We start from the raw sequence: 14675 nt of genomic DNA, 5'->3' as shown, positions 1-14675 counted from the left end.
CAGCTGCCCCTCTCTGGATCTGGGCATGATGGTAAATCCCTGACCTACCTACCCATCATACTTCCAGTGTTCCCTCACTGTGATACCCAGCCACCAACACCAGCAATTAAGATTTGCATAAAAAGTTTATTATTGCAAGCTGCAGGGCTGCATTCTGGACTCTGCCCTTTCCCTCCTTCTAGCTCAGCTGCTCTTGTTTGTTTAAATATGGATTCACGGGCTTCTGCTGTTGGGAGACTTGTTCCCAGCAGCTGTACAAGTTGTGCCCCTGCTTCCAAAATGCAGCCTCTTGCTCAGAGGCTGGTATCCTGAAGTTCCAAAACCAAATAAGCCTCAGGAGGAGTCTAACCCAAGGGACCTCTTGCTGCCAATGCAGCCAGCCTGGCACGCACGCACGATTGCTGGAAAGAAGCCTCTCTCCCTGCCTCTGCTGCCCCAGCTGGCACAGAGCTCAGAAGGACAGCAGGGCACCATGCTGTGGTTTCTTCATGGTAGCGTATAGAACAGGGGCCCCTGTCGAACAGGGGGTGGAAAAAGTGCCATGAGCAGCACTCAGTTTGCCTCTTACCAAGGACAAATCACAGCAGAGTCTCGAGCAGGACCGGATCTCCTGCCCCAGCCTGTTGCCAGCGCGAGAGAGACGGCTCCACTCTGGGCACACGCACCCCCCCCCCCCTCCGCTTTGCTGGCAGGGGCAGCAAGTTACTTCCCACCGATAACGCCGAACAAAGAAGGGAGGCCGGGTTATTCCCTCCACGGGGAGCGCCCGGAGCCAGGACTCAGCCAAGAGCTGGGAGGTGTAGGGAAGAGGACTTTGCACAGGCATGGCTGGTGCGGCCGAGTCCCGTGGGCGGTTTATAAATACAGTAAGTCATTAATATATTCATTACATTTCATCCTCTGAAAGGCAGGATCCCTCATTAACTCAGGCCTCACCACAAGCCTGCCCAGCAGGGGGTCGGGGGCTAAACAGGGCCTTTGAAGGGGATGAATTTAAAGACAAGAGTTTTTCTGAGGGGTGGGGGAGAAGATCTTTATTATCCACTGAGAAATTCATTCCATCTCCTCCCCCCAGCCCATGGAATGTATTTCCCCCCCACCCCACCCCCGGTGCCAAATTCACACCGGTCATTTCCCCGCCACAGCAGGGGCTGCATTTCTAACGGGCCTCCCTTTCAGCTTCAGAATGGAAGGAAGGCCCTGGGGCCTTTCTAAAGACAACACCCCCCAGGAAGGATACTAAACCCAGCCGTCTCCTCTGAATGCTGAGCCCACCCTCCCCCCCCCCCCGTTGTTCTCACGCAGCTCCATGGCCAAGAAACCATTTCGACTGCTCTGATTTTTTTTAGCGCCTCTCTATCTGCCATACTCAGTGCAAATCTACTCTCATGAGAACGCAGCATCTCCGCTGCAGCCTCTGAAGACAAAATGTATATCCTGCCCCCATTTCCATGGGACTCCCCTACTTCCTGTGGGCACACTCAGCCAGGGATCCCCAGAGGTAGGCATGGAGGGATAGGATCTCTGGATCTTGCCTTAACCTAGGTAGGGAGGGGACCCGCAAATCCAAGATACCCCATGGCAGGGCTATCATCGGACAGATTGTACATTACCCCTTTCTCAGTCCTTGACTGACACTCCAAAACCACTCACTCTTTTAGCCAAAGGTTTTAAACTGTCCAGCTCTCTTGGTTTAAGTGTGGGGGAGCACCGTGGATCAGATATCAACTTAAAAACTCTTCTAGACTTAGGGTAAGATCTTCATAAGCTCCAAGGTCCCACTGAAAGTCAATGGGACTTAAACTCCAAAGCTACTTCAACATGGACAGGGTGAGACTGTTTGTACTCAGAGTACGAAGCTGGACAGGCCTCGTGTTGAAGGAGGTGTCGATTGCCATTTGCAACAGGCGTGGAACAGTGTTTCTGTACTTTTTGTCCTGCATTTCTTTAGTTCTTTGCACAGTGGGGCCCTGCACCATGACTGTGGCTCAGGGACTCTGTTGCAATACAAGTAATAAATAGCAACACCTAGATACGAAGGTGTCCCTCACTGTGGTATCTGTAACGCTTCACCTGACCAGCGCCAGTAGTCACAAACAAGCTTTTATTCTCCAGATCGCAGGACAATGGCCTGGAATGAGGCGGAACGAGAGAGTAATATGGAAAGCTACAAATGATGGGGTATCTTCTCTTATAGAACTTTTTCTCTGCCTATAGTCCCATGCTTCAACATTCCCAGCAAAAAGCTATCTGGGGCTTCTATTTCCTGGTTCCTGCTAACCACCATCCACACTGTAGTCATGCTCTCATCTTAGCCTTAGTGCCTTCATGGAGTGACCCCACCCACACAGCTTGTTAACCTGTGGAGCTTACTGCCATGGGTTAGTATGATTGAAAGGGGGTTCGATTTGTTATATGGATAAGGAAGATATTCAGTTGACACGATTTTTTTTTTTTTAAACTAACACTATAAACCCTCATGCTGCAATGCACAAGCCACCCACTCAATGACAGGGCTGGGGAGAGACTCCCACTATGGGCGGCTCATTCCACCACCACCCATTATGAATTTTTTAACACCTTTCTCAGAGAGGAAGGATGGGCCAGTTCAAACACTAGCTTGGGACTTGGGAGACCCAGGGTTAGGTCCCTGCTCCACCCCAGACTTCCTGTGTAACCTTGGGCAACTCACTTAGGATCAGAGTCTCCCAACTCCCATAGTTATGAGCTAGGTGCCCAAACACCTTTAAAAATCTGCCTCTTAGGCTCTGTGCCTCTGTTCCCCATTTGTAAAGGGAAGATAATACTTCCTTACCTCACTGCACTGCAGGAACTCAGAAGCTACTGGAATGGGGGCCATATAAGGATCTAAAACTAGACTAGACATCCTCTGAAGCACTTGGCACAGGCTGCTGTCAAAGATGGGATGCTGGACCAGTGGTCTGACCCGGTATGGCAATGCTTAGGTTCCTAGAATAATCCTCCTTTGAGGACAATTCTAGGTTACATTTTTTTTAGCTATTACAATCAAAGACTAATTTCCTTTCCCCTTAATTCCTGGTACATGTTGACTTGCCATTAAAATGCTTGATAAAGAAGCTGTTGCCCATTTTGCACAAGGAACTATTCACTGTCTAAAGGTCACCTTCAAACAGGGTCTTTGATCCACCTTTGTGACAATTAGGGTTGTTTTTAATATCACAAACAGTCTCAGCTCCCCCCCAACCCTAAATTCCTTTTAGCCACCAAACGCAAAGCAAGCCTTAGCATACAAGTCCCCTTTCTTCATACCAGTCAACCAGCTAAACCGGATGCCTTGTTGTATGGCAGGGAGCGTATTACAGTTGTTCCTGTGATAGAGCAATCTCAACATCCAGGAGGTGCAAGGTGACCATTGTCAGATTCCATGAAACATGCACCTTTGTATTGTGTTGCATTTGACAAACAGAATGGCAACATGCTAGAAGGGGCAGAGTTCAGTGTGACCGTTCATCCTGATTTGGGAAATTTCCTCACTTGAGTGCTATAGCTACCATCTACACGGCAGTGCAGCCTAGAGGCCTCATTGAGATTTCCCCCCAGCCCCTGTTGTGCTAGGCACTGTAAGGGACAGTCCCTGCCCCCACAAGAGCTTAGAGTCTAACAAGGCCGATTTTCTCAACCTTTGCGTTGCACTAGTGCTCGCTCAATTTTGTGCCTGGAGCCTACCGTACCAAAATGCATACTAGAGCCAAAGTCTCCTGGATTGACCACACCCATCTCTTCGCCCACATACTGTATCAGGAAATGCCTTGACAGAGAGAGAGAGAGGGTGAGGCAATGTCTTATTGGACCAACTTCTGCTGGCGAGAGAGCTCTTCCTTGGTGTAGCTCCAAAGCTGGTCTGTCTCACCAGTAGAAGTTGGTCCAGTAAAAGACGTTACTTCTCCTACGTCTCTCTAATATCCTGGGACCGACACAGCTACCACAACACTGCAGGAAAACACCTTTGACAGAAACCCACTATGCCCACAGTGCCCCTTCAAGATCCCTTAAGGTGCAAGATGCTCTGGCTTCTTGCACTGCACATGAATCTCACTACAATGCCATGCTCTGAGCAGAACATACCATGACAAAGAACAAACAAGGAGGAGAACAAGCTCCCTCAGAAATACGGTTTGCTTTTGAAACAGAGTTGGGTTCTTCCCTCCCATCTCAGATCTCTCCTCCACGGCTGAGGTTCGGGGTTTGACACTGGTTAAGCAATAAATCCCAGCAAAAAAGAAGGGGCAGCAAGCACCCCAGCATGACTCCAGCACTCATCCTCTGGGCCCATGCCCACACCCTCATGATTTCTAGGGCATAGGCAAGAAGAGACTCAACCCTTGGAACGACTCTCCCATTGCCAAGACTGAAATTCCCACTGACACGATGATGCAAAGGAAGAGCTGCTGAACCCTCCCCCACCCCCTCAGAAACACAGACTCTTCCTTCCTACCTGCATGCAAGGACATCTAAGTTCCCCTCCTCCTTTCTCCCTGAAGAACAGGGTATTCCTGTGAACCCAGCATCACGGAATCCAGGTGCCAGTCTAAACAGGATCAGTGACACAATACACTCACTTTACGTCCCCACTGTAACAGGCTAGCTTACCCTTGGAAAGCTGGATGCCTGGGGCCCAAGGAGAGACACCTGGGTGTGCATCAGGTGATTTCCCTATCAAGTGGGGCAGGAGACTGCTGTAAAGGGGGCCGGGGGAAGCTCAGGAAGCTGCAGCAAAGACTGAGGAAAGGCTCCTGTGGGGAGGACCCAGAGACCAATAGAGTTGCCCCAGCTAGGAGTAACCTGCTAAAGCAGGAAGGCCCTGAGACACCAAGGGAGTTCGAGGCTGTGCCCAGCTTAAAGATGGAGGGAAGATTTTTGGATTTCAATTTAAACGTGCAGGTAATCGACTAGACCCTACAGGAGGGCTGCTGTTATTGGTATTTGTAAAAGCCTAGTTTGGAATTTACTGAGGAACCAAGAGGGGAAACTGAGGCAAAGGGCCACTTGCAGAGCTGCCCTGAGGCTACCTGGGAGGAGGCCACTCAATTCCAGCACGCAAGTACTTCTCTGACAGAGACACTGGATGCCTCTGCCCACTAGGGCTTGTGATCACATTTAAACCATTTCCCAACACTTAAGACCAGAGAATTTGCAGCCACATGGTAAGTATCAAACTCACGTTCTAAACCCAAGCTACAGTACCCAGCATGCTTTCTGCTATCATTTTGAAGAGCCCTTTCCTGCACTGAAACTGTGCTAGCTGAAGGTCTGCCGGAGAGCTGGCCCATCACAGTTCTTGGGTCTTTGCTTGACAGCAGTTTTGTAACGCGGGTGCAATTCATGAGGTTTGGCCTCCATTTCGGATAGGCCCTTATTAACAGTGGAGTGCAGATGGCTGCTTGAATTACCCACTTGGAGCCAGGCTCCGTACAACAGAGATGCACATGGCCTCTTTGTGATGCACAGTTGTACTGTGCAGATACCAACAGTCAGACTGACTTGAGATGCATTTTATGCTCCTCCACATCTGCTCTGTGACTCAGGAGAGAGTTTCTTAGCATTCTAGGTAGAGATTTTGGCTTCACGGTTTCCCCCCGCTTCTGCGTTTCAAAACCCAGCTGGGAAGTCAGCAGCGATTCAACTAGCCATCCCTCGCATTACACCCTCATGAGAAACTCATTATCCCATTACCTAGGGGAATCACGCGTGGTACAAAGAGAGCCGAAGTTTAACACTAACTCGAGAGATGAAGGTCCCAGGAATCTGGATGGCTGCTTGAGTTGGCGGTGTTACTGAAAGCTTTGCTACTGTTAAAATCTGCACTCTGACCGCTGACAAGATGGGGCGGCTACAGTCTGCAACAGGTCAGGATGCAGCCTTAGCAGCTGCCGCCTAGCTCAGAAAGCAACATGTGGTTTTCAGACACCCACATGTTGCTTCAGCACTCGGCAGGAAGCGCAAACGTTATGAGCAGAAAGTCGAGCACAGCCTCCTACTTACAGTTGCGCCTCGAGTCGTTATGCAAGTAGTTGCTCCTAAGGGTGCAGCAGAGGCCGGACCAGAGCAGATACATTCTCTCTTGACCCCATGCATAAATAGTATGGCCCAGTTTGGGCTCAGTCCAATCATTCCACAAAGAGAACCCCTTCCCCCCCCCCCCCCCACCCAGTGACAGTTTTATTGTTCAGCTTTGCCGAGTCAGCTCCCCTTACAACATTATCATTATGCAAATAATCTTCTGTCCCCTTGAGAACCTCAGTGACAAAAGCAGAAGTGCTGGTCCTGCTTAGTAACTGGCTGAAGTCTCAGCTCTGCAAGGCCAGGGACGCTGGGACCGTTTAAGAGCTTCCGCAGCCTGGCTTCTCTAGTGCTTGAAGAAGGAGTACCACCTGTGGCCCCTTAGAGACTAACAAATTTTTGCTGATACAGACTAACACGGCTACTACTCTGAAATCTGTCTAGTGCTTGAGTTTCAAAGGTGCTGACGGCCTGCAGCTTTCCTTGGCTTCAGAGAGAGAGTTGGGGGGGGTGGGGGGAGGAGGAACAGGGATGGGGGAGGAGGGGAGATCAGGCCTCAAGCACCAGGAATAGGACTTGAGAGTTTCTAGTTCTACAGTTTATAGTCCACATTGGTATTTTTATTGTGTTTATTATATTGATTATGAATCATCCCACTCCCCTTGAGAACCTTGATGGGGGAGACTTTTATCAAGTTGTTACAGCTGCCGGAAATGGAGGGTCAAGTTCAAGGCCGTCTGTGCTTATTTAAAGAGCCAGTTCATATAGTTTTTAAAGGTTCCAGAAGGGGACTGGTGACATTTCTGGCCCTGTTGTACAAACAAAGTGTGTGAACCTAAGTTTATAAGCAATGTTGCACCTATGTGCCAAGTTACATCCTGGAATAAGCTAACCCTTGTGGGCTATGATCACCCCAGTGTGACAACTGGGGTTTCTCCCCTCCCCAACATAAGGCATGGGGACAAGCAAAGAACATGCTCAGCTCTTCAGGGAGTCTTGCATATATCATCTTGCTTAGAGTATCCTAGTTTGAACCATTGATTTTTTTTTCAGTTCACTGCCAGTGCCAAGAAATAAAAGTTTGGTTCGGGTCAAACCAAAATTTGGAAGATTCCAAAAAATTTCAGCCAGTCGAAAGAGTTCATTTACTATTTGCTGAACAAAATACAGCCAGCTCTATCCACCACATCTAGCCCCTCACCTAGGCCTTTGTCCAGTCACACTGGGTGTGTCCTAAGCAATGTGGACTTCTACCATTTCTCTGTAGAATAATCCACTAGCTCTCCTCATTAATGATGTTTCCACCCTATATTCATCCTAAATGTTCCTTTTCTAAACGGAATCCCCTTACTCCTGAATATGCCCCCTTCAGATCACTCCCTCCCGGATGTTTACACCCTACCACCTGGAGAGACTTTTACATTCAGATTCCATAGACCATCTGTTGTTGCTTGTCTTACAATATAAATAGAAGCTCCTTGAGGCAGGGACCATCTTTTTGTTCTGTGTTCATAGAGCACCTAGCATAATAGGTTCCTGACCCAGCCCTGAGGAGCACCATAGAAATGTCTATTCATAAAATATGCAACGCTTAATCATCAATACGCAAAGGTTTTTCAAAGTGCTTTCAGCTCCAGCTGGAGGGGAGGAACAACCATCAGAAATGTGCGGCAAGAGTCAAGGTAACAGAGCCCGCCCCTTGTTCCACTGCTCCCTTGGGGCTCCCCAGACCTTGCACTGAACAGCCCTGGTCTGTCTTGGCTCCGAGTTAACACAGGGAGGACCGTTTACTCCATTCCAGCGAGTTGCGGCATTGCAGAGGAGGGGAGCCAGACAAAAGCACAAATGTGTTTGTGGAGGGGGCTCTCAGAGGCAGAGCCCCCCCTCTCTGGACTATGCCAGCTGAATGCAGCAAGTTTTCCCCCATTTCCTAGAACAAAGCAAGCCAAATACCAACTAGTCAGTGCAGGACAGCTTGCCCTCCTGCCAGAACCTGCCTTGAGCTCATTAAGCAAATAAAGTCAAGTCCAGCCCAATAAAGCAAATAGGACTCTGACACATGCAAATCTGGTGAGCACCACCTGGAGACTCATTAACCCCTACAGGACCCAGAGAACTCCCCATCCCCTCCTGCCCCAGAACACGAGCTGACAAGAGACTCTAATCAGCTGAGAAGTTTGGACAGTTAGGGGATTATTCTTGATCCGGCAGCTGAGCCTTGAGTTGCTTCCCCCTCCATAACCAAAGGGAGACAAGCAATTCTCGAATCTCAGCCAATGAGGGAGGCAAGTGCTACCCAGAAATTATAGGAAGAACTCCTTTCTGTGTCCCACCCAATGCCACTTGTATCACACCATCTGGATGCCAGGGGACAGATTTCCAAGAGACCTCAGCTTGCATTTGGGACCTGACAGAAGGGCTGAGAATTTCAACAGTACTCAGCACCCAGCAGTTCTCACTGTTCTCAGTGAGGGGGAGTGGGGGGCTGCTGGCCTCTCTTGAAAGTCTGGTCCTAGACACAGTTTAATCTTTCCCACTGAAGCAGAGAGGGGAAGAGGAGGTCCCTGGCCTTTGAATGGAGGTGATCACTGTGGAGACTCCCCAGATACACCTGCAGCCAGTCAGTAATCAGCACTGAAAAAATGTTGCAAGACTAATACCTTACAGGTGAGATTTTAGCAGAGAGCCTCTGAGCCTCACTGCAGGGAGCTTCCTCCCACCAACACTGAAAAAAACACTGCTGCCAGCCTCCAGCTCAGTGTTGACCCTTCACTTCCTCTCATGCAGCTCTCTGAGGAAAGAGCTCCTTAGGCACCCTGAAGGGGAATATCCACGAACAGATCTTCACTTTGCTGTCACGTGTGTAGGGTCCCAGAGGCCAGCCAGGTATTAGTCCCAGCTCAGGTAGGGTTAGGAGTTCCTGCTACCTGTTCAGAAACACTGACCTTCCGCTGCACTGGATGGGCCGTGGGGTCTGTCCCGTTTTGCAAGCGTGTGTACTTCCCGTTTTTGGGAAGGAAGAGAAACTGCCCTAGTGTTAACTCCCTGCTCTGGGCTTGCATCAGAGTGCCTGAGCCTCCTTTGTCAGCCACCCTGGTGACAGGAGCAGTCTCAGCTCCACAAGACATAGCTAGTGACTGGGCAGAGGAGGAGACCACCCTAGGAGCCCCATGCCCCGAGCTAGTGCCTGATAGCTCTCATCACACTGGCTGTGCATATGGTCACTGATCAGGGATTCCACCTCCCCCACATACATTCCCTGTGCCCTGCTAACATCCATCTGCCTTGTGCCATATAGATCAAGTATCTCGTGGACCCCCCTCTTCTCTCAATGCAGCTGTTTCCGTGGAGAGCTGAGCTTTCTGAACCACAGCTGGGTGTTAAGTAACTATCTCGTGGCTTGGCGTCATCTTGACGCTTTCATAGGGTTTTCATCCACGGGCCTCAAAGAGCTATGGATAATTCAGCCATACCCAGGCCTTCACGGTATGCTGAGCCACGGGCAGGGAGATCACACAGAGCACAATTATTTGTCCCTTTCCCAAAGCAAACAGGACTCAGAGCTGCCTAAGGCCCTGGGCACCCTGCCACGATGTAAACATCTTGTCAGGACACTCAATTGATATGGTTGCAACATATTAAAGAACAGTGGTAGGGAATCCTAGATTTCTGCCCCCTACAGAAAAGAAAGGCAAACTACATTAGTTACTTCTTTCTTCATCTCCTAAGTGACATCAAGAGACGATTCCTCTCATTTTAATGAGGTAAGATGAACAAAAACTTTTACCCCAGCCCAGTCTGAGGGGAAGTGATTCTCGCTCCCCTCAGAGGGACTGGCAAAAGCCACCTTAAAGCCCTGTAAAAATCCCATTTGTGGGATATCCAGAAAAACAGAACCTTGCTATCAACAAGTCTGAGCAAGAGCTGTCTGCTCCAAAAGGCCTGAAATTTTCCAACAGTTTGTGCAAAGTGCATGTGACACAGTAGGGCAGATGGCCAAAGGGGAACATGTGTTCTGGGTCCAGGCTAAAGTTCAATATGGGGAACAATTAGCAGAACTATCATTCCTCAGCAGTTAACAGTAAGAATGTAAGCTCAGCAAAGGCACCAAAGTCCATCCACTCCCTCCTATCATGGTCTCCAATGACCATCTCCTTAAGAATGCCCTGCTCCTCCTAATTACAGGATACAACAGCTGGTGTGAGAGGACATCCCTCCACAGAGTTCAAGTCTAAAGCTCCCAGAACCTTTCTCTAGGCCCCCCACTGGTTGCCTTCTAGTATTAACAAAACCTCTGACAGGTGACTCCCTTGTAGACCATACTTTGAACCTCTAAATGCTCTAGAGCTGGAGCTCTCAAAATAGCGTTAGGGCCTGACCTTTACAGGTGCTGAAAGCCTTCAACACTCAGAAGTTGAGTGGAGCTTCGAGATCACATCTGAGCAATATGGTTATATAGCGATAGTTCAACCCTTCACTTTGATGAGCCATTTTGTCCTATTTATATCCTCAATTGTGTGATAATTAAGCCCTCTCAACTCTCTTCTTCAGCCTGTGAAAGTGGTGAAGTTAGTGGTCTTCCAAGTGTCAATGGACCAGATGTCTCTCCTCACACCCTTGAATGCCAGTGAGCAATGCACCTACCGTGTCAACTATAAGATTTTATACAAGGTAAATTTATCCTTATCAGAAGGAGGGACACTGCTTCTTCCAAGATTTATTTCTTAGATGTTTATTTCTCCATCCCCAGGGAAGTTAACCCAGCTTTATTATTTAATGAGATCTATTGAAGAGGTCCACCACAGACTGGTGAAAACATACAGTCTTAGTGTAACCCACACACCTTCTGGGTGTGGTGTTCTGTCCCATCTAGTGGCACCGAGACCACTTAGAGAAAGAGAGAGAGATAAAATGAGTCTGCTCTACAGCCTTAGCTAACAGCCAGTTGGCTTTTAGCTCATGGTGTAGAGGCTCATGCACTACGCTCCAGAGGTTCCTGGGTGGATGCCGCCCGTCTGTTGGCGTTACATTTGCAACAAGGTAGATCTTTTCCATTATGTAAATATTCATTAGGTCATGAAGCTAGGGCATCTGTTAAAAGCTACTCCAAGTAGGTAAAAGGCAATTATTCTCAGTTCCAGAGTCTTTTCCCCTCCACATCTTCTCTCTACTGTGTTTCCATCTGTATTTCTACAGAGATATTGTAGAAGACAGACATTTCTGAATTGATAAGTTTCCATATTTCAAGACTTGCAGTCAGCATGGATCAAAATTCCCCTCCCCTTATTTAGTTATTGTTTCTATGATGGAAGCACCTAGAATCCTGGCTCCCATTGTTCTAAGCACTGCAAAAACAGAGACAGTCCCTGCCCTAAAGAGTTTACAGTCTAAGCATTTAGTTAGACGGAGGAGCATAAAGAAACAATGAGAAGATACTAGTCAGTATGAAAAACTGTGGTCACAGCACACCAGCAGCCTGACTATTGTCGAGGTTTTGGCAGAAGAGTTGTGTTTGGTTTTGTTTCTTTAAAAATGTGCATCACAGCAGAGAAGAACTGGGAGAACACCACACCACCTCCTAACTAGCCACCAGTTCTTTCTGATGAGTGCAGCAGGCAGGCACAAAGTCCACAGAGATTTAAGAACTAGATCCTCAGCTACACACGTTCCCCAAAGTTAAAGGGCCCTAGGCACTTACTCCGAGACCCATCTCATCCTGACAGAGCCCTCATCTCTCTTCCCTCCTCACCAACTAGGAGCTATACAACATGAATGAGAGGGAGAAGCAGTCAATCGTATACTGATTCATGCAATAGTGGCACTTTAGTCCCATAAGCATTGAGAAGGCAATATCCCTCCCCCATGTGGTTCAACCATGACCCCACATCCATACCTTGAAGAGTCACTATACCACCTGCCCTGTACCACTTGGGAGGACAGTGGATTCTTTTGGGATATTTGAAATAATGTTACTTCTCAACTACAGCAACAGGGCAAGATGGAGACCTAGGGGTTACTAATGAGCAGGAGATGCTTAAATGAGACAAACAAGAGGCACTCTTCTGTGAAAAGTAACCACAGCAGGTAAAACAAGTAACACATTTAAGAGTATTAATTGTGGGTAGGGAAAGTTCCTACATTTTTCTAGTTTGTTTACTTTGTGCATTTGTACACAATGGGGTCCTGGTCCGTGACTGGGGCTCATAGGTGCTTCAGAGTATTTCCACCAACAACTTTGAATAGTCAGTATTACGGTTTCCCTCATATAATCGGTTTCTTCTGTTTCTGTCACTCTTTCATATGGCTACAGGAGAGAGTATTCCTAAAACGTTTGGATGTAGGAAGGGATTTGACCCTAAAGAAACGAGAGGAAGGTATCTGGCCTGGATTCCTCTGCCTCCCTCACTTCTCTCTCGTTTGCCCTTTATTTATAGGTCTACCTCTGCTTTCCAAACAGGAGGAGATGCATTTAACAAAAAATTGGAAAATGTGATTGTAAAAAAACTACACAAAGATAGCTTTATGGGCAGATGTAGTACTTGAGATAGTATATTTAACAGGCTAGATTTCAAGTTGGTGGCATCTCTTTAAAAGGGGCACTGGGGTTAAAATTTGGGCTAAAATATAAGCTTGAGATTTAAAATAAAAAACCAAACACACAACACAGAATTTAATTTCATGGCAACATGAATGTTCGTATCTCACCCCCACACCACAAAGACATTTCCCTGCAGTATTTGCAACCCAACTATTGCTGCATTTTGTGAGCACAAGAGAACCAGAAAGTGACACTGACTAGCAAGGATAAGCTAACATGAAATTGACCAGTTTATCAAAGCTGAGAGAAATGCAACAGTCTAGAATGGATCCTGCATTAAAATCAAACTAGACAGAAATTGTAAAAGTCTCACTACCATTACGACAGGTCAGGGAACTTTTAAACACAGAAAACATTTGCCCCTTTAAGGTACCAGTGCTCTTCCCATTACAGTACCGAATGGCACTTGGGTCTCCTTCCAGCATAGGACAGCAGAGACGGTGCCTGGTAGATATGGGGATACAGAGATGCTAGAATCTAACATGGAAATTCCTGGAGCACGCACAGATGGCACCACCTGGCCACCCAAAGTTCCCCCCTCCTCTCTGAGCGCCCCCCCCCCCCTCCAAGTTCTCTCCCGCAACAGAAATCTGTACTCAGCCAGACCCTCCTGCCAGGGCTCTCCTGCACCAAGCCGAAGCGAACGGACTGCCTCACATTTCATCATCAAAGGTGAGGATGGAGTTATCAGCAGAGAGCCTACAGGGAACCATGGGAGCCTGAGAGAGACTATCGTAAGAATGCCCACACTGGCTCAGACCAGCAGTCCATCTAGCCCAGTATCTGGTCGTCTAAGAGTGGCCGTGCCAGGGCATTGAGCCATCCTCTGCATGGAAACTCTATGGGGTATTGGAGGGGACCACCAGAGTCAGTTACGGTGCGGGGGGGCCCCAGGGTCTGGGTGAGTGTAACTGCCCCCCTTACTCCCAAACCTGTCCGAGTTCTTCCCCCTTCTGCCTAAGCCCTGGCCCCCCGCGGTCTCCCCCACTCCCTTCTCCCCAGTACCTGCGGCTTACTCGCTGCTCTCTCCCCGCCCCCAGTTCGCCATTAGCCCCCCAAGGGCTCGCCCTCCCCACCCCGGGAATGACCTAGGTTTACCCGCTCCGCAGGTTGGCTCTTTTCCTCCCTGTCTGGCCTCTCCGCCTGCTCCCTCGGCGCCTCCTCCTGCGGCTCCTCGTTACTTTTCTCCTGCGGCTTCTCCTGCCCCGCGGCGGGCAGCCCGTGGATCATCTCCTCTTGGCACTGAACTCCCAGCTTCTGCAGTTGCTCGTCCGTCTCCGGGTCCACCACCAGCAGGCGCACGGCGCCCACGGCGGCTCGGATGCGGCTCACGACCTGCTGGTGACTCTCCTTCTCCACGTTCTCGCCGTTCACCTCCACCAGCCGGTCCCCGGCCCGCAGCCCCGACGTCTCGGCCGGGGAGTCCGGCTCCACCAGCCGGATGAACTGGCCCACCTTGCCCTTCTCCCCGTGCAGGTGGAAGCCGTAGCCGTTCGGCCCCTTCTCCAGGCGGCAGAGCCGGGGCAGCAGCTGCCGCTCGCTCCCCGCCCCGTCACTCATGTTCCCGGGGGGAGGGTGGAAAAAGAGATCGGCGGCTCCGAGAGGCAGCGATCCCGGGAGCTCGAGCCCGCTGCAGCCCCGCGAGGATCCGGGCAGATGGCTCCAGCGCCGGCTCTCCGCAGCAGGTGTCTCGCACGAGGGGTCCCGCGGGGAGACCGTGCGCCAGGACGGAGACCGCTGCTGCCACTGCCCGGAACTTAATGAGCCAGAGGAACCAATCCCCGCCCCGCTCTCTGTCTGCGAGTTCCAGAGCCGTCACCGCCCTTTATAGCAAGGGGCGGGCCAGGGAGGGCTGCAGGGAGACGCCAGGCCAATCGGAGTAAGGCGGGGGCGGAGCTGAGGAGAGATGACGCGGCCCATGAGGCTTAAAAATTTAATCCAAGCCGCGAGAAGGCGGGATTATGCAAATAGCAGGAAATAGCTTCCCACCATCCTCCACGTCTTGGCTGGCTGCTGAGCCTCGCGCCTGCAAGGA

At 49.7% G+C, this 14675-nt stretch overlaps 1 protein-coding gene across 1 annotated transcript in view; it reads right to left on the bottom strand.

The window, feature by feature from the left end:
• The window catches only part of NHERF1 (NHERF family PDZ scaffold protein 1), a 32823-nt gene extending 18388 nt beyond the window's left edge, over window positions 1-14435 (bottom strand). The window contains exon 1 of the mRNA XM_074971493.1: window positions 13739-14435. Within this exon, the coding sequence (XP_074827594.1) occupies window positions 13739-14200 (462 nt within the window). The 5' untranslated portion in view covers window positions 14201-14435. The remainder of the gene's footprint in view (window positions 1-13738) is intronic.
• Window positions 14436-14675: the final 240 nt, after the last annotated feature.

Source organism: Natator depressus, chromosome 14 (genome assembly GCF_965152275.1).
Source record: "Natator depressus isolate rNatDep1 chromosome 14, rNatDep2.hap1, whole genome shotgun sequence".
Lineage (NCBI taxonomy): Eukaryota > Metazoa > Chordata > Testudines > Cheloniidae > Natator > Natator depressus.
Note: the sequence above shows the minus strand (reverse complement) of the source record. Positions and strands in the feature narration are given on the sequence as shown.